This window comes from Mesocricetus auratus, unplaced genomic scaffold, assembly GCF_017639785.1.
Source record: "Mesocricetus auratus isolate SY011 unplaced genomic scaffold, BCM_Maur_2.0 Super-Scaffold_100004, whole genome shotgun sequence".
In the NCBI taxonomy this organism is placed as follows: domain Eukaryota; kingdom Metazoa; phylum Chordata; class Mammalia; order Rodentia; family Cricetidae; genus Mesocricetus; species Mesocricetus auratus.
The window spans coordinates 10,465,791-10,489,151 of NW_024429189.1; the positions used below are offsets into that span (position 1 = coordinate 10,465,791).

Sequence of the window (23,361 nt, forward strand, 5' to 3'; positions counted from 1 at the left end):
CTAACTTCGTTTCTCTGAATTGCACATGCATGAGTACCAGTGGCTTACCCTTTGAAACGATGAATATAAACTAAGAGCACAGCTCACCTGAGTGATGGGGACCTGCTCATTGTATGGAATAATGCAATCAAATTAGATTATGAAGATGATGCAGTAGAAGGGAAAATAGTAAGAAGATATCTTGCTTAACAATGAGCAATATATTCTTGATTATGGTTGGGTTCTTCTGTCCACTGTCTTCTCTCTCTTGGTAGCATGATCCTACTCAGTCTCTGTGCCAGCTGACAAAGCATTTGTGAGTTTCTATGTGCAATAATATTCTTGTGTCTAGAAAACACTATTTCCTGGGAGCCTTCCACCACTTCTGGCTGTTACAGTATTTCTGCATCATCCTCTTTTGTATAAATCTCTGAGCCTTGAGAGGTTTAATGGAATGCCACTTGGTAGATCAACCACACTCCAGGGCACATCCCTTGTCCAGAAATACTTAGACAGCACAGAATGAAATTACTTTTTTTATTTGGGGATTTTTTTTTCACTTTTGCTTGTAGGTTTTTGTTGTTGTTGTTATTGTTTTGGTTTTGGTTTAAAATTTTTAGTTTATTTGTTTTTGTTTTCTTTATTGAAGCAAGAGAAAAAAAGCGTAAAATTAAGTGGGTAAAGAGATGGGTGAATCCATGGAAGGCCTCACCCTCCCTGGGGAGCTGAGGGGGGGCTGGGGTAGGGGTTGGGGGACTGGTGGGGAGAGGGGAAGAAGGGGAGTTAGGATTGACATGTCAAGCAAGCTTGTTTCTAATGTAAATAAAAAAAAGAGATGGGGAATATGAAAGGGGTTAAACGAGGATAGAATGACATGAAAGTAGAATATTATTGAATTACCTATGATGTCTTAATGTGGATAACAGTTCTGTGGCTTGGGCAGTCTGTGGTGCCAGTGGCAGTGGTACCAAGTCCATGAACAGATTTTTGGGGCCCAGTCCCTATGGAAGGATATGTAGCTCAGCCTAGACAAAAGTGGGAGGGGCTTGGTCCTGTCTCAACTTGCAATGCCAGACTTTGTTGACTCTCCATGGGAGGCCTTACCCTTTCTGAAGAGTGGAGGGAGGTTTGGATTTGGAAGGAAGTAGGGCAAGAAGAAGGAGGGTAGGGAGAGGGAATTGTGATTGGTATATAAAGTGAAAAAAAGTTTAAATAAATAAAAAATAAAAAGAAGAAAGTCTGGTAAAATTCTGCACTAAAGTCATCTGTCCCTGAGAATTTTTGATTGAGAAATTTATTGACTGCTTCTACTTCACTAAGGATATAGACACTGTTTAAATTGTTTTTCTGTTTTGATATAACTTTGACAAGTGTATTATATTGAGATAATTACCTGTTTCTTTTAGATTTTCCAGTTTAGTGTAGTATGGGTTTTTGCTTATGTCCCTGTAGTCTCTGAATTTGTACATTATGTATTTTAATCTCCCCCTTTTAATTTCTGATTTTGTTAATTTGGGTCTTCTCTACATGCCTATTAGTTAATTGGGATAAGGGTTTATCAAACTTTTTGATTTTCACAAAGAACAAACTCTGCTGTTTCATTGATCCTTTTTATTGATTTGTTATTATTTTTGTTTCTGTTTTACTTATTTTAGCTCTGAGTTGATAATTTCTTTCTGTCTCCTGCTTTTGGGTATGACTTCTTCTTTTTCTTCTAGAACATTTAGATGTGCTGTTAAGTTATTAGAATGGAATCATTCTCTCTTTTTGTTTCTCTCTAAGTAGGTACCTAGTGCTACGAATTTGTCTCTTAGAACCACCTTCAATGTGTTCCATAAGTTTGGGTATGTTGTCTGTTCATTTTCATTTAATTCTAGATAGTCTTAAATTTTATTTGTCTTGACCCATGTTTTCTTCAGTAGAGAGAGTTGTTCAATGTCCAAGAATTTGTAAGCTTCCTGTTGTTTCTATTGTTGTTGGTATATAGCTTTAATCTATGTTGTTCTGATAGGTTACAGGCAGTTATTTCAAAATTCTTATATCTGTTGAGATTTTTGTGTCCAAGTATGTGATCAGTTTTGGAGAAAGTTCTGTGAAGTGTTGAGAAGAAACTATATTTTGTGTGTGTGTTTTTTAGGGATGACACGTTTTGTATATGTTAGGTCCATTTGGTTTCTAATGCCAGTTAGTGGCAGCATTTCTCATTTTGGAGGGGTGGCTTTGATGACTTGCTTATTGCTACAAATGTTTTGAAGTCTTACATTATTGATATGTGAGTGTTAGCATGTGATTCATGCTGTAGTAGTGTTTCTTTGTGAATATTTTAATAATGTTTGGTATATAGATGTTAGGAACTAAACATCCTGTTGGAGGTTTTTTTCCCATGATGGGTATGTTGTAGTTTCCTTCACTATCTCTTCTGTTTTGCTTTAGTTTCAAGTCTATTTCAGGAGATTTTAAAATCATTACACCAACTTGTTTCTTAAGTTCATTTGCCTGGAATTTCTTTCTTGTCCATTCTGTTGTGCTGAGGTGATACCTGTTTATGATGAAAATGTGTGTTTCTTGGTTATAGAAGAAGGATGGAGCATATATTTCCATCTATTAGTCTGTGTCTTTTAATTGGGAATATCAGATCATTGATGTTGAGTTAGAGCAACAGTGTGTGTCTTTGTGTGTGTGTGCGTGTTTGTGTGTGTGTGTGTGTGTGTGTGTGTGTGTGTGGTTTGCATGTATGTACTTCCACTATTTTTTTAATTTGATGGTCTGGGATTATTTATTCTTTATGATTTCTGGGTTCAGGTTAACACTTTTAGGTTTGGGCTTTCCTTCTAAGTGCCTTCTGTAGAGCTAGATTTATATATACATATTGTTTAAATTTAGCTTTTTTCCAGCATGTCTGCTTTTCCATGTATATTTATTGAAAAATTTTCTAAAGCTTAATAGACTGGGCTAGCATTTGTGGTTGCATAATGTCTGTAGAGCCTCTATTCAGGACCCTCTGGCTTCAAGAGTATGCTTGGAAAACATAGGTGTTGTTCCACTAATTTTGCCTTTATGTGTTACTTGGTATTTTCTCCTTGAAGCTTTCAATGCTCTTTTGTTGTTGTTGTTGTATATGCTTAGTGTTTTGATTACAATGTGCTGAGGGAAATTTCTTTTCTGGTCTACTTTATTTAATGTTCTATATGTTTGTTGTACCTTTTTTTGCAATCTCTTTCTTTAGGTTAGGAAAATTTTCTTCTATGATTTTATTGAGCAATCTTTTTGTGCCTTTGGCCTTCATTTCTTCTCCTTCTTCTAGTCTGATCATTCTTAGATCTGGCCCTTTCATAATTTCCCAGATTTCGTGGATGTTTTATTTCAGGAACTTCTACATTGAACCATTTCTTCCCTTGTGTCACCAATGTCTAAGATTTCTCTTTTTTCTGTTGTGTTTTGCTGGTGAGTACATGTAGTCACCCTAATTGCATCATAGGGATAAGTCTAAATTCTCTTTAATAAACATTAAATTTGTTCATATCATCTACTATTGAGGAAGCAGATGTTTGAATATATAAACAGAACATAGTGTATCTTGTAGAAAATAAATGGTAACACAGTTTCAAAACTGGTCACTGACCACTTCTATAGTCTCTCCTCATAAATACAATCTTTTCTTTAAAATTTCTTGGTATCAGTGAGTCAAAGTGGTGATACTTTCCATCCTAAATAGGAGTTTTACACCGGGGAAAAATAATTAAAAATAGAAAAACAGGGTCTAGGAAATAAGTTCCAGACCTAGTATAGTGACACCTAATTATAACTATAGCATTTGGGAGGCAGAGGAAGGAGTTCATGTACTGAACTACAGGTGAACCTTGTTGTACAATATTATTTTAAGATTTGTTACATTCATTATGCAACATAAAAGAATACAGAATTTTGTGTTTGTGCTTTGTTATTTGTTTTTCCTACATTATAGAATATTATTTTAAGCTATGTTACATTTGTTTATGCTCTGGAAGAGTTTAATGATGAAAAGATGTGTTGTATTCTTTGATGTTGCATTTGTTTAACTCTGTGAAGCTGTGTTACTTTGCCTGTTTAAAGCACTTCAGTGGTCTAATAAAAAGCTGAATAGCCAATAGGTTGGTAGGAAAGAATAGGTGGGGCTGACAGGCAGAAAGAATAAATGGGAGGCAAAACCTGAGAAGATCAAGGAATGAGAAAAAGAGAAAAGGAGAACTCCACAGGTCAATCACCCAGTCACCCAGCCAGACATGAAATAACATGGAAAGAGAAGGAATACAGAAATAAAGAAAGGTATAAGCCCAGAGGCAAAAGGTAGATGGGATACTTTAAAGTTAAGAGAAAGCAAGAAACAATCTAAGCTAAAGAAAGACATTTATAAGAAACAATAAGCCCCTGCAACTGATTTATTTGGGACCTGGGAGATAGGTCCCTCAAGTGTAACAAACAGACAACAACAGAACCTAATTCAAACAAATAAATATTTTGAAAGAAAGAAAGGAAGGAAGGAAGGACGGACGGAAGGAAGGAAGGAAGGACGGAGGAAAGGAAGGAAGGGAGGTAGAAAGCTAGTGAGGTGGTTCTATGAGTAAGGCATCTTGCCACCAAAACTAACAACCCGAGTTTGATGTTTAAAACTCATATGGTGGAAGGAAGGAATAAAGTTTGGTAAGTTGTCCTCCACATATATGGTGTAGTATGACCTCACACCAAATAAACCATATGCCTGCCATAAATGGTAGGTGAGGATGGATAATGTGAATTGATTAATTTTCTTCTACTCTTTTAGGAATGCTTTTTCCTATTAGGCCTTTGGAAACTAAGTGAGAGCACATGTCATAGTTCATTAATATTGGCCATAATATTCTGCTATTAATGTCTTCATATTTGAGTTTTCATAAAAATGGAATCTTATGCTCTTCAAGAAAAGCATGAGATTAAGTCACAACTTTCAGATTCATTAAAAAAGCACATGATAATGTGAAAACCAAAAAAAGACTTAATTTTCAAATAAAATATATAAATGAATAAATGAAAGTGGCTTGATTTTTTTTGCAAACCTCGAAGGTCCTAATAAACATTTCTCTGTTTTGCATTTAATACATTTGCTTTGCTAGCAATTTTGTAAATGTGATGTGAACATCATCAACATTTTTAAAACTTTATTTTTATTGCATGCATACGAGTATTCTGCCCTGATGTATTTGTGTGTAATAGTTGCAAACAATTCTTGCAGAGATCAGAAGAGGGTGTTGAAGTACCTGGGGCTAGAGTGACATAGAGTTGTCAGCTACCATTTTTGGGGTCTGTGATCCATACCCAGGACCTCTGCAAGAGCATCAAGTACTGTTAAGTTCTAATGCCCTTCATCAGCAAATTTTAAAGAATTGTTTATCTTGTTTATAAATTCTTTGTGTGTGTGTGTGTGTGTGTGTGTGTGCGCGCGCATGCGTGCTTGCAACTTATGACACAGAACATGTAGAGGTCATAAAACAATTTGCACATATTAGTACTCTGATATCATATTCTACAACAGCATTCATTAACATGGGTAATTCTGTTTCCCACAAAATAGCTGACATCTCCAGATATTATTCATTTTTGCAACTTTTGTGGAGTGTGTTGCTATCATCCTCTTAATGGATAGAGTACAGAGACTCAGATGGATACTCTACCATGGAAAAGACAATTGAAGAATTGCCTTGCCTAAGATTTTGAGATTTGAAGTCCTTATTCTATGGAAAGAAATGAGTAGAATGGTCAGGTTTATTAGAAACAATTAATTCAAAAATAAAATATCTCACACCAAATATTGAAGCAATTATTCAGAAAGCATTGTATTTATGTGACTGGCAAGGAGTGGTGAACATGGAGAAGTATATACTTGGTTTTTAAAGCACCTGTCTTGCTCTTTTGTAATAGAAAATTTATATAATTTATAATTATATAAAACTATATAATAAGAATAAAGAGCAAATGACAGAAATAGTAGAGATTAAGTTCCAGTAGTTAAAATATGTTAGACTGACTGTAAAATTGCAAGTTGCAGTAAAAAAAGAACATTGACTTTTGATTAATGCTTTTACATGTGTCATGGTAGAATAAAACATTAGTGAGGGGATGCATGTTGTAATCATGGTTCTTCAAAAAAAAACACTCTTGAAAGTGGCTTTCTGAAGTGCTTACTAGAAAGAAACAACTCATTAATGGTAGGTCTTGTTTGCCACACTTCTTATGTGATTTGATATGACTTGTATTAATTATAATATTAAAAATAACAGTCTGATACTTTATGTATCAACTAAAACTAATCAGCACACCACTTAAATTGAAGTGTCTAAACAGAGTCTTATGTTGAATTGTTTGAGAAAGGGAAGGAGAGGAATAATGGTTGATTTCTACAGTTACATTACTACATGTATAACATTTGTTTTGACTGCAATTTGAATTCTATGATAAGAACAAGAAGTCAATGTAAGTTAATTGCAACAAAACCTTTCCACTTCAATAGAAGAGGTAGAAAATGCTTCTTCAAGTATCCTATGAAAATTAGTCCGTGACACTTCTCCTTCCCTGCAGAACATGTTCTCTAAGTTGATCTTGGAATATTTAAACCACATGATGAAAGAATTTTATAAATTTAAAAATTACCAAACACAGCCACTTAAATATGTAGAATTTCATTTAAATAAGTCAGTCAACAATTTTTATAAAGTATTTAACACTTCATTGTAGAAACATAGGCAAAATGACTATTATAACCAAAATGAAAAATACTGTTCAATTTAAAAAATGTACTTAAACAAGAACCTGAAAAAGTTTATGGTATGCATAACATTGTTCAAGCAAATCACACGAGTATTACATAAACCAATATTCTATAAAGGCCTCAGTATGGCAAAGTTTAGAAATAGGTAGTATGCATGCACATTATACAACAAAAATTTCCTTATAAAACAGCAGTTTTTAATGCTTGTACAAAGGGAAGAGAGCAACCACAAACATATTTCATCTGTTAGATTAATACATTATGACAGCTAAAATTCAGTCATGTCTATTAGAGGGACAAAAACCCCCACAGCTTATGAATAAATCTTTTGTGCCTTTAAAGATATTTGTATAAAAATGTTATCTTTTTTATACAACTTAAATAAACCATATTTGTTACAATCAGTTTTTGAAAACAAAGTGAATGGGTCTGTGTGTTTTGTGTAACCAAAGAGAAATCAAATTACCAATGCTAACGGCACAGAGAAACTCTCCACCTGGCATTATGGCAGGTTATTCTTATACCTCGAGAGGCCCTTGAATCATAGTTGAATTGGGAGAACAATTAATTAGTCATTTCATATCTTCAAAATATTTACCAATTACTTCATACAAAGAAAATTCTCTTTCAACTAGAAAAGAGAATGCATTCACAAAACTGAAATTTCCCATCAGTTTGTGTGGTTGCATGTGGATTTCTTGTGTTTAGTGTTGCTAAAGGTTATATCCATCCAGAAAATGAACTGTTGGCTGGCTGTGTGCCTCAGGACTGAGGAGGAATAAAAGTTCCTATCCCACAGCAAGTGTTATTAGTACTGTCTCTGGTTAGAGGTTTGCTATGTTCTACGAATCTAAATATCACTATTGTTACAGGGGGTACATGTTTTGTATGTCATAGAGTCTACTAAATTTTTTTGGAAAATAAGTCATTTGTATTCATGCAAATTAAAATTATATTTTAAAAAAGGTTTTGCCTCATATTCCAGTTATTCCTTTGTCATCTGATATTAATTGCAAAGCAGGAGATGCTGTACTTTTAAGGGATATATACTCTCAGCTAAATTTCAATCCACGGTTATGAGCATAGAGAAGAGAGTCTGTCCTTTCAATACAAGAGAAATATAATGTCATTGTATTACAGTACTTAGACAACAGAATGAGAAAATGGAGAGTTCTTTGCTGATTATGTAGAACTAAAGATTCTTATAAAATAGATTGCTCATATTAACTCTACAAAGGAATATTTTTTAATTTTAAGAAATTCAAAGGTGTGTCATATCAGCAGCATTATTTTAAGTTGTAGTGTAGTGCAGTTATTTTTCATAAAAATACCATAAAAATGGTGAATCCATATTCATTAGCAAAAAAAAAACCCAGAAAACAATTAACCAGGAAAAAAGATAAGGAGATAATGCTGATGCTAAAACAAGTATAATACTGTTGGAACATACAAAAGTAATCCTCATATGTTATATATTTATACAGCATAGAAAAATGGCCTTCGTTACGCCACTGTCTCTCTGATGCCAATTTCAATTTTCTTTGGGAGCAATTCTTTCCGTTCATCGACACTTCCTAATGAGTTTCTACAGTTTTGTCCGTCCATATATAATTTTGCATACACTGGGTTGGAGTAATTTGTTGGCTGGAGGAGAAAGAAAATAAGTCTAATTATTCTCTCTCTTTGACCACATCAATTATTTTGCAGAATGTCTATTTTTAATGATAGCATGTAATTTAAATTTTCATAGATTTTATTCTATTTTAATGTGGAAACAATACTATATCTTAAGGTAGCTTGGGAGCCAAACAGAAACTTCAGTATAAAACATAAAAACTATGTTCTGGTAAAAGTTACACCTATCATAACTTTACTTTAAAAAAATGTTAAACCTAATTGTCACCTTTCATGGATATTTGGCCTTTCACCTCCCTTGCCATCACCTCTGACTGCTACTGCAAGTCCACAGATAGCAAAGAAAGTGAGGATACAATATTCATCTAACTGGTTTCCTCTTCTTATTTTTCAATACAAATTAAACATAGCAAATGAAGTGAAGTCAAAGTTCCAAAATCCATCAAGGAGACTACTGGCATTTTTTTCTTCCAACAACTTGCATGCACTTGCTCTTGGAAACACTTTTAGAGTCTTCCAAATAAACTTGACTTTACAGTCACCTGAGGTTTCAGAGCCATAATTGCTTTTGACAGAAAATCAAGGATAACAGAAGCAGGCTCTTCCAGTTCAAAACGACATGCAATTATCATTATTAAAGAAATTGCAACTTAACAAAACAAAGTGCCATTTCATTTTTATTTTTATTGGTGCCTTGGTCTAGTTTGAGTTTTTCTTTTTTTAATGAAGAATCTTAACCTAGTTACAGCAAGGAAACATGTACTCTTTATCGCATGCAGAGGAGACAATGTAAGACAAACAGTGAGAATGGAAAGGATTTGATGTTCAGGAAAAAGGGGGATGGGGGGAATGTGAAAATCCACAATCCATTGTTCTGCCTAAAATGAACTTTGTGACTATGGACAGAAAAGCTTTTTCTGAACTCAGTAACTAGATGTTAAAAATAAGATAGATTTAATTAGACCATCTCTAATTTGCCAATATGATGACACATTTTTGGCATGTTTTACCTTAACTTCTTATTTATAATCTATCTACATACCTATCCATAATTAAAACAGATTCATTTAAATCGATTCACTTTAAATTTCTCTTCATAAGTCTGGGTGGCCATATAAGTTAAAATTCTTCCAAATCCCATAGAAGAGATACTTATCCACTTAGTAACTGGTCCAAACTGGTAACATGTTTTATAAGCATTCTTGTATGGAAAGAACACACAGTAAATGCCTGAGATTTTAATACTGTTTTGCAAACTCTTGTTAACTAAAACCATGATAAGGGCAAGTTCTGTCCAAGTCAAGCACGGCTCTGGGAATGGTAAGGGTTTCCAATGGGATGAGAAGGAAAGGATAGGCTGTTTCTCTCACCCCAGAAGTTAGAGGTCCTTTCAAATCAGAGTTTAGGTAGATGGGCGGTGCTGTGTGTGGGAGCTTGAAAGCACTGGGCCCTCCCCCTATGTATCTGGACTGTACATAAACAAAAGATTTTATCTCACCTAATGTCATAGAAACATTTTTTCACTAACACAATACATAATTAAGTCATACAATTAATATAAAATACTCTAACCCTAGGCCAAAGCAAGAGACTTGGGTCAACGTGAAGACCTTCGGATAGTTATCTCAAAGGTGAGAACATCAGTAAGGTCCAGTTTCCTGACACATGTTTTGTACGGATCATGTCCATGTCTATTTATCTATGGGTACCAGTGGAGATCTTGACATTGAAAATTTAGAATTTAGACAGTAGTACTTCCTGTAGACTTAGCTATCCTCTTCTTATTAGTGAACATTTGAAAAGCATAGAAATACAAAGAGGCATATCTATTTTAAAAATCTTCATAATCAACTGTTAAAGTTGGACAACCTAAGATATGTTAAAAAGAGAAGAGACTTTGGAAAAGTCTCTAACATAAATGGAGACAATTTGGTCCTCTGATGCTTGTCCACACAAGTTTAATATCAGAAATTTAAAAAAATTAATCATAGGGCTTGAAGTTTGAATGAATAACCAACCATTTTTTAATTTATCACACATTTGAATAAGAAAATCCAAGTAATGTTGAAATGAAGTTTGACAAAAATCTACAAATATTCCTTTCTGAGTAGTTCTAATTATTCCGGTTTCAGTTTTATTCTATCTATTATACTAAAGACACCAGTACTTTTGATCATGAGACATCAAAGAACTAGGAGTTTTAATCACATTCGCTATAACAGAACTGACAATTTCACAAAACTCTATGTGCCACATAATTTACATTTGACTACATAAAACTTCTAGGGTACAATTTGCTAGGTTATTATGAGAACTATGGTCTGCCTTTCTGCAATTGTTAATATATAAGTTGTTCTGTATTTACCATTCATGCAACTATTCATAGTTAGATCCCAAACATTATGAATGAGGTAGAAATAAACTGTAAATTCTGTCAGCTAATTGGTAATCACGCATTTACTAAGTGCTAAGTGAAAGCATATGAGTACATTGAAATTATTATGTGAAGGTCTTGAAATACGGTTTTATTTTCATAAAGTAAGTGTGGGAATATTTCAATGAGCTGTGTTCTCTTTAGGTTTAAGTAAGTGTATGAATGAATTCAATTGCTAGGAGTCAGAATAACAAAAAGATTTTAGAAATTTCCTTGCAAAGCTGAGGAACAAATTCTCATGAGTTCATGCTACACAATGTATACCTTTATTCCTTATAACAGCTTGAAGATGACCAGAAGTCTCTGTGTTAAGATGGCTTTCCTTTAAATGGATAAATTCCTAAGTGGCCAAATACATATCATCTTTCAGTATCAAGTACAATTGCACCAAGTTTAGCAGTACTTAATACATGAAAATTCTAATATAAGAGTTTGTTAATTAGTAAATAACAAGTAATATTAATCCTAATGAAAATGGTTATAATATATGTATCCTTATAGTAATTGCTGATTTTTATCATAGAGAATATGACTGCAAATTTCAGGCTTAGGAAGTCCAATCCTAGGCTCAGAAGTAGATTCCACTGGAAGGGAACTATAGAAACAGAAGAAAATTTACTTAAGTGAATTATTGGTTTCTGTAATTATACTATAAGTTACAGTTCAGACAAGTGTCTTTAACAACTCAGTAGCTCAATACATTTAAGAAATAAGGGCTCAAAAGGAAACTACAGGACAGTTTTTTTCTTCACTTTTCAACCAAACAATATTGTGATGAAAATAATTATTTTGAAATTAAACTAATGAACTCTCTTCATAATGAAAAATAAAAGAAATGTTATGCTGTGCTAGCACTGCGAACAATTTAAGTTACTATATAAAGTTGTATCGCATTTTTCTAAATCACACAGAACTAGTACGTTCCAGTGAATGTCATACATCAAGTGTTTCCCTTTAGAACAGCCTAGATAACACAATATATCCTAAAATCTTGTGCTATTATTTTAGATATTAAGAATGAATGATTAAATTCAAAATTCTGCAGTGGGTTTTCAAGAATGTTAGTATTCTCTGCTCATGATTTCAAGACATATTACCTTTACTGGATCGATCATGAAACTTGGTTCTAAAAGACTCCCATCACTGTGGTCGTGATCCACTTCATACATATTGTATGACGGATTGCCAATTTCTACATTTATTCCTCCATTGATAATAGGCTGTCTCCTGATTGTCTTTGTTCTACAATATGTGAACATAAATTTAAATATCAATTGTACAGACATCACAATTTAAGTTCTGTACTATTAAACATTTACTGATCTGCTGACAAAGTACAACAGACATATTCTGAATAAAACACAATTGATAAAATATAAATGAGTTTTTTAAAATCACAAAGTATCATACATCTCATAATTCAAGCATTGTTTTCAATGATTATTAGAGGCAAAATTCTCTTGAATATAATACCACATTAGCAATAAATTCACAATTCAATTTTGGGTTAAATTTCAAATGTTGTCTTTTGTGTGAAAATTAACTATAACAAAATATGTTAAGGAAACTTTGCACTATCTTGTGTATAACCTCAAACTCAATGTCTAGAATCATAATTCACAAATTTTCATGTTCCAGCTTGATCAATGTAGTTACCGAGTTATATAAAATGAAATGCCACCATTTGGGGAAAGATAAAGTAAATAAATGCATAATTCCAGCTAAAAGTATAATTTATGACACACTTGCTTAGCAAATAGTAGGCTGATACCAATAATTATATAACACAAAGTAATAAAAAATCTTCAGAAATAATTTTTTAATCAAAGAAAGAATTATAAATTAAAATTCTATGAAATTTGTCAATCATATGCCCATGTTGGTTTTAATAAAAATTATACACATGGAGCATAGTTAAAGGATTATGTGTATAACCTATAATTTTAAGTGAAATGAGGGGTAAATAGATTGAGAAATAGCTTTATAATTGGGATAATTATTCCTTTTTTCTACGATACATGACAATTCATCTGTCACTTACATATGACTCACTCACAGCAGGTTAGTCCAGAGCATGCCATCTTACCTTCTTTTTCTCTTACAAAGCACCAAACCAATCACTAGGGTGGTTACCAAGGTCACCAAGAGGACAAGAGGCACAATGATAGCAATGCTCCCTGGGAAAAATGATTCATAGAAGAATAAATAAACAAAATGATATAAAGCTTTGTGTAACTAAACAGTCACAAAAATTTCACCACTAATATTAATAAAAATAAAGCACGGCCGGGCGGTGGTGGCACACGCCTTTAATCCCAGCACTCGGGAGGCAGAGGCAGGTGGATCTCTGTGAGTTCGAAGCCAGGCTGGACCGACAGCCTCCAAAACAATACAGAGAAACCCTGTCTCATAAAAACCAAAAATAAATAAATAAATAAATAAATAAATAAATAAATAAATAAAGCATGGAACAAATGTCCATATTCCGAAATAATTACTATTTTATTAAAAATATCCTAGCAAGGCATGTACTAGGACACCTTTTTAAAGACATATTTTGTTTACATATTGCATTAATACACCAGAGATAAAAACTTTAATACATGAGTATTATGCAACAGTCTTGGGCAAACAGTACTAACGTTTTCCTAGGCTAACAGCTAGCACACATGAAACAAGGATGTTCACAGACAAAATATTTGAACTAACAATTCATCTAGAAGCAATACAATTCAACTTTTAAACAAAATTTAAATATCACAAACATTTATGAATTGAATATCAAAACTTATTAAAATATAAACAATTTCCTTTGGATAGGCATTGTACACAATGTGTAGGCACTTTATCAGAGTGATTGATGTTTCAATAATTACGTATAGAGAATACACAAGAAAGACAGACAACTGGAGATCAATTACCAAAATATCTAAAAATGCTTGTTAAAAATAAAATTCAAGTATACCAGCATCCCAGCTTTTTGCCTGGAGAAATACGTATTGACAGATACATGTGCACATATTTATCTATACATATGACTTCCATTTTTATTAATTTAAAATATCAATCTCATTTTATTCTTTCATGTTATCTTGCAAATTTATATTTTACCTTTGTTTCTTCAGAAGTGAACATTATTTGTATATTTCAATCTTCAGTAATTAATGAAGATAGACTATCAGACAGATTTGATGTAATTAACAGTTGTTTGTAAAGTTAAATACCAGGAAACAAGTTTGCTTCCTATTAATATATTGTCTCATTTGGTTGATCTCCACTTGACAAATATCTTCACTTTATTATACATTCTTTTTTCTGTTAAATCTTAGAAGATCATTAAATGTGTGAAGCCAACCAATACTAGATTCACTAGATTTGAAGAATGTAGGATTTGTGTCTGTGTCAGTGTAATTGTAAATTATTTATAAATTTATATGTTTACCTGTTCTCCCTCATTTCTGCCTTTCGACAATTTAAAGATATTAATTATGCATGCAAGAAAACTAAGCAACTCTTTTCCTTTTAATTTTCCCGACACAGATGGTAGCTGCAATCCCTATACATTACAGAGCTCTGTTTAAGATCTCAGACATCTGGTATGTTTATGCAACTTATCAAGGTAACTGCAATAAGGTATGGTATTGATAAATAACATAGGTAACATTTCATTTTTATTTTTTATAAAACATTAATAGATACAACTGATATAAATATTTAAAAAATTCTGTTTGTTTTGTCCTATTCTGGTTCATTTGCTTGTTATTTTTTTGCTTAAGCTTATTTTATTTTATTAATTTTTTAGATGTCTGTTTAAATCCTAATGAGAAAGAAGCAGTGTGGATTTGGGTGAATGGAAAAGTGGGAACTAACTGGGAGGATACATAATCAGAATATGTTGTATTAAAATGTCTATTTACAATAGAAAATAAGTAAGTTTCAGTGTAGTGTGATAATCAGCGAACATTTTTAGCATATAAGAATCCAACCTTTGCCGGGCATTGGTAGTGCATGCCTTTAATCCCACACTTGGGAGGCAGAGGCAGGCGGATCTCTGTGAGTTCGAGGCCAACCTGGTCTACAGAGCGAGTTCCAGAACAAGCTCCAAAACAATACAGAGAAACCCTGTCTCGAAAAAACAAAACACACACACACACACACACACACACAAAAGAATCCAACCTATTTAAAGGTATTTCTGTAGAACACAAAAAGTCGGTTGTTTTAAACTGATTGAAAGTGTGAGAGAGCCCAGGGAACTATCTCAGTAATGTCAGAAAGAACACAGGAGGTCATACTTTTTAATGTGGTCCTGGAGACTTAGTTTTTCTTGATGGACACAGTCTTGAATCTCTTGTGAAGCCACAGACACTGAGTCAAACCACTTCTTTTCTAAATACACTAGCAATGTTGACTTGGATAAATTGTTTCAGATTATAACGGTATAAAGTGCATGTTATCTTTAATCATCTCAAATTGGTGTAGCTATCACTATACCAGTAATGGGGAAAATATTTGTTGCATGCTGAAGAAATAATTGCATTATAACACTCTATGTGCCCATATTTTACACATTTCACAGTCTATTTGTACAACACCCCAACCCTTTGAGGACAAAACTTTTACTTCTCTTTTCTATGCAAATATTACAGTTCTTAAGATGACCTGAGGCTCTGTAGATATGCTCGCACTTCCTCTCATAACACTAGACACATATTAGATGATGAAACATAAATGTACATTAAATACGACATCATGTGGGCATAGTGGTGAATGCTTTTAATTCAAGCATAGCATTTGGGAGACAGGTAGAGCTCTATGATCATAAGTCTGTCCTGGTTTACATGGTGAACTCCAGTACAGTCAGGGATACATAGAGATCCTTTCTCCAAAGAACAACAACAGCAACAGAACAACTACAACAACAAAAAGCATGGCATCTTAAATACTACCTTATATAAGGTACACATTGCCCTGGGGACATAAACATTGTCTATCCAGTTAGTCTGAGCCTTATAAGAATCAAGCATTGAGAACTGAAGAATGGGAACTCTTCAGCCCCTAAGAGAGTATTAAAACATAGGAAATTAAAATGAAGCAATAACTAAGTAACAGATCGGAGTGAAGAATGTGTAGTTGGGAAGACATATGACATACAAGAAAACAGAAGAGATGTTAGAAAGGCATGTGTAAGACATATAAATGAGTTGCTAATTTATAGTACAAAAGAAAAAGAGACAATACTGAAAAACTAGGAAGAAACAATATGAATGCATTACTTAGTTCAATTTAAGAGATAGAATGCATGGTTCATATACAACTCTGCTGTTTAGGTACTTAAGTTAATTTGCAGCCATCTAAAATTTAATTTGTTAGGGTGGAGAAAAGTGAGGAAAATCTGGGTGTATGCTGAGATGGAGACTCTTCAGGAGTATAGGGTGTCAGTCTCAAACTCAGTAGAAGATAGAAAGAACCTAAGAGTTTCAAAGAATTAGCACAGGATTGATAACTAAGGTGAGGAAGACAGGGCTTGCTAAAGATGCTAAAGGAACAGCCAGTGTGTCATCCACATAGAGTGAAAGCAGAAAGTGTCACAAAAGGAAGGTGGAGCTTTTCCCAGATGGGGACTGGTATGAAAAGTTTAGAAATGAAAAGGCAAAGGGAGGAGTTTGTCTTCTTACAACTGCAACATTATCTCACTATGCACTTCAGGGTGGCCTCAAACATAAAATTTAGACCAGATGTTTTTCAGTCTTCTAGCAATTCTCCTGCCTCTGCATCCCAGCTTCTGGGATTACAGAGACACATTACTATGCCAAAGAAAATAACATCTTTCTTATTGATTGAAGTTACAGTAAAAATTGAATAAGTAAAATGAGAGAATAAACTAGTCCTTTTTGGCATGTTAGAGGATATTCTACATTTTAGTACATGGTTATAAAGATAAAAAATCTCTTTATGTAAAAAGATTCAATGGTACTCTCAAAAGATATTACGAATTGCTGCTAAGACTCTAAAGAAAGTATCAAATATTATATTCCAGCTGAGCCAAACTAACTATGAAGTGGCTGCAGGTATGTGCTTGTCATCATGGGCCAGTTTCACTCTGTTCCCTTCCCTTGTCCTGCTGCTACTAGCATCAACAACATCACTTCCCATGGACATCGTTTTGCTCTCAGGTCTATTATATATCATGCTTCTGAACCTTTGCTCCTTTTTATATTTCCACAAACCTCTGTAACCTTAGTCAGTTTCAGCCAGGCTCTAGGTTGGCCCCTTTTCCACAGAGAAATCAACAGCCATCTTACTATTTGCCCTAGATCCAGGATGTACAACAGTGTTTGGGATTCATGTTTTTGGGAGAAGTGGATGGAAGATATAATCATATCAGTAATATTTCCATATTTGCATGTTTCAGAGCCTTGGTATCCTGTAATCAGATTTTTTATGTTAAAATAGAACAGATGGCATAAAATAAATAATGATGATTCAGGGCAGAGCTAAAATGATGTGTCTCATGCTGCAGTAAAGAAAAGAACTCTTCCATATTGCCATCATGAAGTGCTGATTATATTTTTTCTTAATTTTAGCATATACAACAAATAGCACAACTTAAAATTTGATCATCACTCTCCCTAAAATTTTATGTGAATTTAAAATAGGAGTATGAAATGACATCTCTTATTCAGAGTCTGAAACTATAGAGACAAGACAGAGTAGCTTTTCAAGTGGAATCTGAGCACAAAATACTAGAATAACAGTTTTGCATAATTACCCAAGCTGTTTTCTCGGCATTGGATGCATCAAGACCCAAAAGATACCTGTAGTGCTACATGGAAATGAGTATGAAAACTACGCATGAATTAGAGAGCAAAACTCCATGTGGAGAGACAAGACCTGTCAAAGGAAGGCACCATGCTCCTAACCAGGCCAATTTTTATGATGCAGAAGGGGCAATTTGAATGAGAATGGCCGCCAATGCGTCTCAGTTCTGTGTACATTTGACCTCCAATTGGTGGCACTTTTGGTTGGTTTAGTGTGTGTGCCCTTGCTGGAGGAAATGTGTCACAAGGATGGCTTTGAGGAAAACCACACATCAACCCGACTTCCCCCATCTTTCATGTTTTTAGTTCAAGATGTGAGACCTTAGCTTCCTGCTCCAGCCCCCATGCACGGCACTATCTTCTTCCACTCTATCATCACGGACTTCCACCCTCCACATTCACAGCTCAAATAAATACTTGTGAGGAGCCGCCCTCGCTATCGCTATTGCCGTTAGAAGATGGCGCTGACATCCACTGTCAGTTGGAGTTAACTGTCGCTGTCAGTTGGAGTTAACTGTCGCTGTCAGTTGGAGTTAACCGTTTAAACTGTGCCTCTCCCGTGACGTCATCTGGGGTGATGTGCAAACCACCAATCCCGGCTCTACACATCTCACTCGGAGCTCCTAGGCTTATATAAGGGGCTGGGTTTCTTAGCTTGGGGTCTCCCTCTAAGAAGCTGATCATCTATCTCTCAAGATGCATTAAAGCTTTACTGCAGAAGGATCCGAGTGTTCTGCGTCGTTCTTGCTGGCGAGACGGTAGCGCGGGACATCTGGTGCCGAAACCCGGGAACTCTTCAACATCGCCGGCGCCGCGGGAGACCCCTCGGAAGACGGGGCGGATTCAGAACTGCAGGGACGTAGGTTCAGAGAGGTATGCTTTATCCTGAACAACCCTTTTCTCGACTTTGGCCTTAGTTTGTCATCACCGTGGGACGGGTCAGTGGAGGCTTTGGTGCTAGTCCTGTTTGTCCTTCTCCTTCATCGTGGCTGGTGCTGACAGAATGGCGCTGTCCATCTGGCGCTGTCCGTCTGGCGCTGTCCATCTGGCGCTGTCCATCTGGCGCTGTCAGTCTGGTGCTGTCAGTCTGGTGCTGTCAGTCTGGTGCTGTCAGTCTGGTGCTGTCAGTCTGGTAACGGAGTTGAGCGCGTTTTTAGATAAGCTGTCAGCGCGATGGGGTCGTCACAGTCAGTGGTTACTGCCTTACAGACTGTGCTAAAACAAAGAGATCTTAAAATTGCACCACGAACACTTCAAAATTTTGTGAAGGAGGTAGATAGAGTGGCACCATGGTATGCTTGTTCCGGGTCCCTCACTGTGGCCTCATGGAACAAGCTAGGTAAAGAACTAGACAGGAAGCATGCAGAAGGAGATCTCTGCTTAGGTACCAAAGCCATTTGGAAGCTAGTTAAAAACTGCTTGGAGGATGAGGCCTGTCACCCTGCTATAATAGAAAGTCAGGGAACCTTAGAGGAAGTTCAGGATAGCATGTCAGAAACTGAACGGAGTGAGAGAATGGGAGCTCGCAAAAGAAAAGACATGTCTAAGAAAAAAGGCCCTCCCAGGAAGTTAAGAAAGGGGAGAGAAAGAAGGGAGTTATCATTCACCCCTTAACAAATCTAAGAAAAAGAAAAAGCCAGAATCTAGTCTATACCCTGCAGTAGAGCTAGAAGCCTTGGAGCTAGATAATTCTGATTCTGACACTCTGGATTCTAGCGAAGAAGGTGGTCTAGAGGAGGAGGTGGCACGGTATGAGGAAAAAAGATATCACCCTGATAGACACCGGCCACTGAAAACAAAAATGAATGTGAGGCCACCGCCTATAAATCCGGCGGGCTCACGCCCCTCAGCGCCTCCGCCATATGAGCTTCGGCTGAATACTGGTACTGACTCCTTTTTACCTTTAGAGGAACGGAGAAAAATACAAATGGCTTTTCCAGTATTCGAGAATGTGGAAGGCGGAAGAGTACATACCCCCGTAGATTACAATCAAATTAAAGAATTGGCCGAATCCGTTCGTAATTATGGGGTCAATGCTAACTTTACCACATTACAGGTGGAAAGGCTTGCTAATTTTGCCATGACTCCCACTGACTGGCAAACGACAGTGAAAGCAGTGCTTCCCAACATGGGACAATACATGGAATGGAAGGCTCTCTGGTATGATGCAGCCCAGGCACAAGCTAGAGTTAATGCCACGGCTGAAGATGAGAATCAGAGGCAGTGGACATTTGAAATGCTGACAGGTCAGGGTCAACATGCCCTTAATCAAACCAACTACATCTGGGGCGTCTATGGTCAGGTGTCGGCCGCCGCTATTAAAGCATGGAAGGCCCTCACAAAAAGGGAGAGTCCAGTGGACACCTTACAAAGATTGTCCAAGGACCCCAAGAGCCATTTTCAGACTTTGTGGCCAGAATGACAGAGGCCGCCAGTCGCATCTTTGGTGATTCAGAACAAGCTATGCCCCTGATTGAGCAACTTGTCTATGAACAAGCAACCCAGGAATGTCGAGCGGCTATCGCCCCTCGCAAAAGCAAAGGTTTACAAGATTGGCTCAGAGTGTGCAGGGAGCTGGGGGGACCCTAACCAATGCAGGACTAGCTGCCGCCATTTTACAAACGCACAGGTATAGAGATTTATCTAATCGAAAAGCTTGTTTTAATTGTGGGAGAATGGGGCACCTTAAGAAAGATTGTCAAGCCCCTGAAAGAACAAGAGAATCGAAGCTTTGCTATCGTTGTGGTAAAGGTTATCATAGGGCTAGCGAATGCAGGTCAGTCCGGGATGTAAAAGGGAGGCTTCTGCCCCCTATTGAAGAATCCAAGGTACCCCAATCAAAAAACGGGTCACGGGGCCCATGGTCCCAGGGCCCTCAGAAATATGGGAACCAATTTCAGAAAAGCAATCAAGAGGAAGTAGAGGTTTCCGAGGAACCTCCGGAATGGACTTGCGTGCCGCCTCCGACTTCTTACTCATGCCCCAAATGAATGTTCAACCGGTCCCAGTCCATTCCCCTGGACCTTTGCCCCCTGCCACCATTGGGCTTATTCTGGGCCGTGGCTCCTTAACTTTACAGGGACTCATTATATATCCTGGGATTGTTGACCCATATCATAAAGAGGAGATTCAAGTTCTCTGTTCTAGCCCTCGGGGTGTATTTTCTATAAAGCAGGGAGATAGAATTGCACAACTGGTGTTGCTGCCCTCCCTCGGGGATGGAGAAACCTACACTTTACAAAAAAGGGCTATGGGATCTTCTGGAAGTGATTCAGCCTATCTGGCTATACCCCTAAATGAGAGACCTACAATAAAATTGTTAATTAATGGAAAAGAATTTGAAGGGATAATGGATTCGGGAGCAGACAAAAGCATTATTTCACTCCATTGGTGGCCGAAGTCTTGGCCCACTGTTGTTTCATCTCATTCTCTACAAGGTCTTGGATACCAGTCCTCTCCTGCCATCAGTGCCTCAGCCTTAACCTGGCGGGATGCTGAAGGCAAACAGGGATGTTTTACCCCCTATGTGTTGCCACTCCCTGTAAATTTATGGGGACGAGATGTGTTACAAGCCATGGGCATGACCCTAACTAATGAATACTCCCCCCAGGCATCAGCCATTATGGCAAAGATGGGGTATACAAATGGTAGAGGCTTGGGTAGGCAAGAACAAGGCAGAATAAAACCCATTACACAACACGGAAATCGGGGTAGAAAAGGACTGGGTTTTATTTAGGGGCCGTTGAGGCTTCACGACCCATACCATGGAAAACAGAGGAGCCGTTATGGGTCTCTCAATGGCCTCTATCCTCTGAAAAATTAGAGGCTGTCACAAGATTAGTGCAAGAACAGGAACGGCTGGGGCATCTAGAGCCTTCTACCTCCCCATGGAATACACCAATTTTTGTTATTAAGAAGAAATCTGGGAAGTGGAGATTACTCCACGACCTGCGGGCCATTAACAATCAGATGCATCTTTTTGGCCCTGTTCAAAGAGGCCTTCCTTTGCTTTCTGCACTTCCTCAAGATTGGAAGCTTATTATTATAGATATTAAGGATTGTTTCTTCTCTATTCCACTTTACCCACGGGATAGACCAAGGTTTGCCTTCACTATCCCTTCTCTTAATCATATGGAACCAGACAAGAGATTTCAGTGGAAGGTACTGCCGCAAGGCATGGCCAATAGCCCAACAATATGTCAGCTATATGTGCAGGAGGCTTTGGAGCCAATTAGGAAGCAATTTACATCTTTAATCGTTATCCATTATATGGACGATATTCTTATTTGTCACAAAGAGTTAGATGTTTTACAAAAGGCTTTTCCCATGCTGGTGGCTGAATTAAAACAGTGGGGATTAGAGATTGCCTCAGAAAAGGTTCAAATTGCAGATACAGGGCTCTTTTTGGGCTCAAAGATTACTCCCAAAAATATAGTTCCTCAGAAAATAGAAATTCGCAAAGACCACTTACAAACATTAAATGATTTTCAGAAACTTCTGGGAGATATAAATTGGTTGAGGCCCTTTTTAAAAATTCCATCTGCTGATCTAAAACCCCTCTTCGATCTCCTGGAGGGTGAGCCTCATATCTCCTCACCCAGAAAATTTACCCCTGCCGCCCACCGAGCCTTACAGATGGTGGAAGAGGCCTTACAGGAAGCACAATTACAACGAATTGAGGAGTCACTACCTTTTAATCTGTGTGTTTTTAAGACAGCTCAATTGCCAACTGCAGTCCTGTGGCAACATGGACCATTACTTTGGATTCATCCAAATGCTTCCCCTGCTAAGATTATTGACTGGTACCCTGATGCTGTTGCACAGCTCGCGCTTCGCGGAATAAAAGCAGCTGTTACACATTTTGGCAGGGATCCTGATTCCTTGATTGTGCCTTATACTGCTGCACAAGTTCAGACCTTGGCAGCCACATCTAGTGATTGGGCAGTTTTAGTTACTTCCTTTTCAGGACAAATTGATAATCATTTTCCAAAGCATCCAATTTTACAGTTTGCCCTAAACCAGGCTATAGTGTTTCCACAAGTGACAGCTAAAGACCCACTCCCAGATGGGACTGTGGTGTACACTGATGGATCAAAAACTGGTATGGGAGCTTATGTGGTCAAGGATAGGGTTATATCTAAACAATATAATGAAACTTCACCTCAAGTTGTAGAATGTCTGATAGTACTGGAGGTTCTTGAGGCTTTTCCAGGACCCCTCAATATTGTATCAGATTCCTCTTATGTGGTTAATGCAGTTAATCTCCTTGAGATAGCTGGAATAATAAGATCCTCCAGCAGAGTTGCTAACATCTTTCAGAAGATACAAGCTGCCTTGTTAAATAGGAGATTTCCTGTTTTCATTACCCATGTCCGAGCACATTCTGGACTCCCAGGTCCCATGTCCTTAGGGAATGACTTAGCGGACAAGGCTACAAAGCTGGTGGCCGCTGCCTTGTCTACCCATGCACAAGCAGCAAAAGAATTCCATAAGCGCTTTCATGTGACGGCTGAGACCTTGCGCCGTCGTTTTGCTCTATCCAGGAAAGAGGCTAGGGAAATTGTTACTCAATGCCAGAATTGCTGCGAATTCTTACCTACTCCCCACATGGGAATAAACCCACGTGGCATTAGACCATTGCAGATGTGGCAGATGGATGTTACTCATATTCCCTCTTTTGGAAGGCTTCAATATGTTCATGTTTCTGTTGA

General features: G+C 36.8%; 1 protein-coding gene across 5 annotated transcripts in view; it reads right to left on the reverse strand.

Annotated features, from left to right (window-relative positions):
- Window positions 1-6,655: 6,655 nt before the first annotated feature.
- Window positions 6,656-23,361, reverse strand: part of Lrp1b (LDL receptor related protein 1B) — a 1,890,041-nt gene continuing 1,873,335 nt past the window's right edge. For 4 of the 5 annotated variants that reach the window (XM_040745298.1, XM_040745301.1, XM_040745300.1 and 1 more), the window contains 4 exons: window positions 12,916-13,006; window positions 11,927-12,071; window positions 9,766-9,864; window positions 6,656-8,404 (listed from right to left, as the gene is read on the reverse strand). In XM_040745298.1, coding sequence (XP_040601232.1) covers window positions 8,264-8,404; window positions 9,766-9,864; window positions 11,927-12,071; window positions 12,916-13,006 — 476 coding nt within the window. In that variant the 3' untranslated portion in view covers window positions 6,656-8,263. The remainder of the gene's footprint in view (window positions 8,405-9,765; window positions 9,865-11,926; window positions 12,072-12,915; window positions 13,007-23,361) is intronic. The other variant, XM_040745299.1, reaches the window with a different exon arrangement.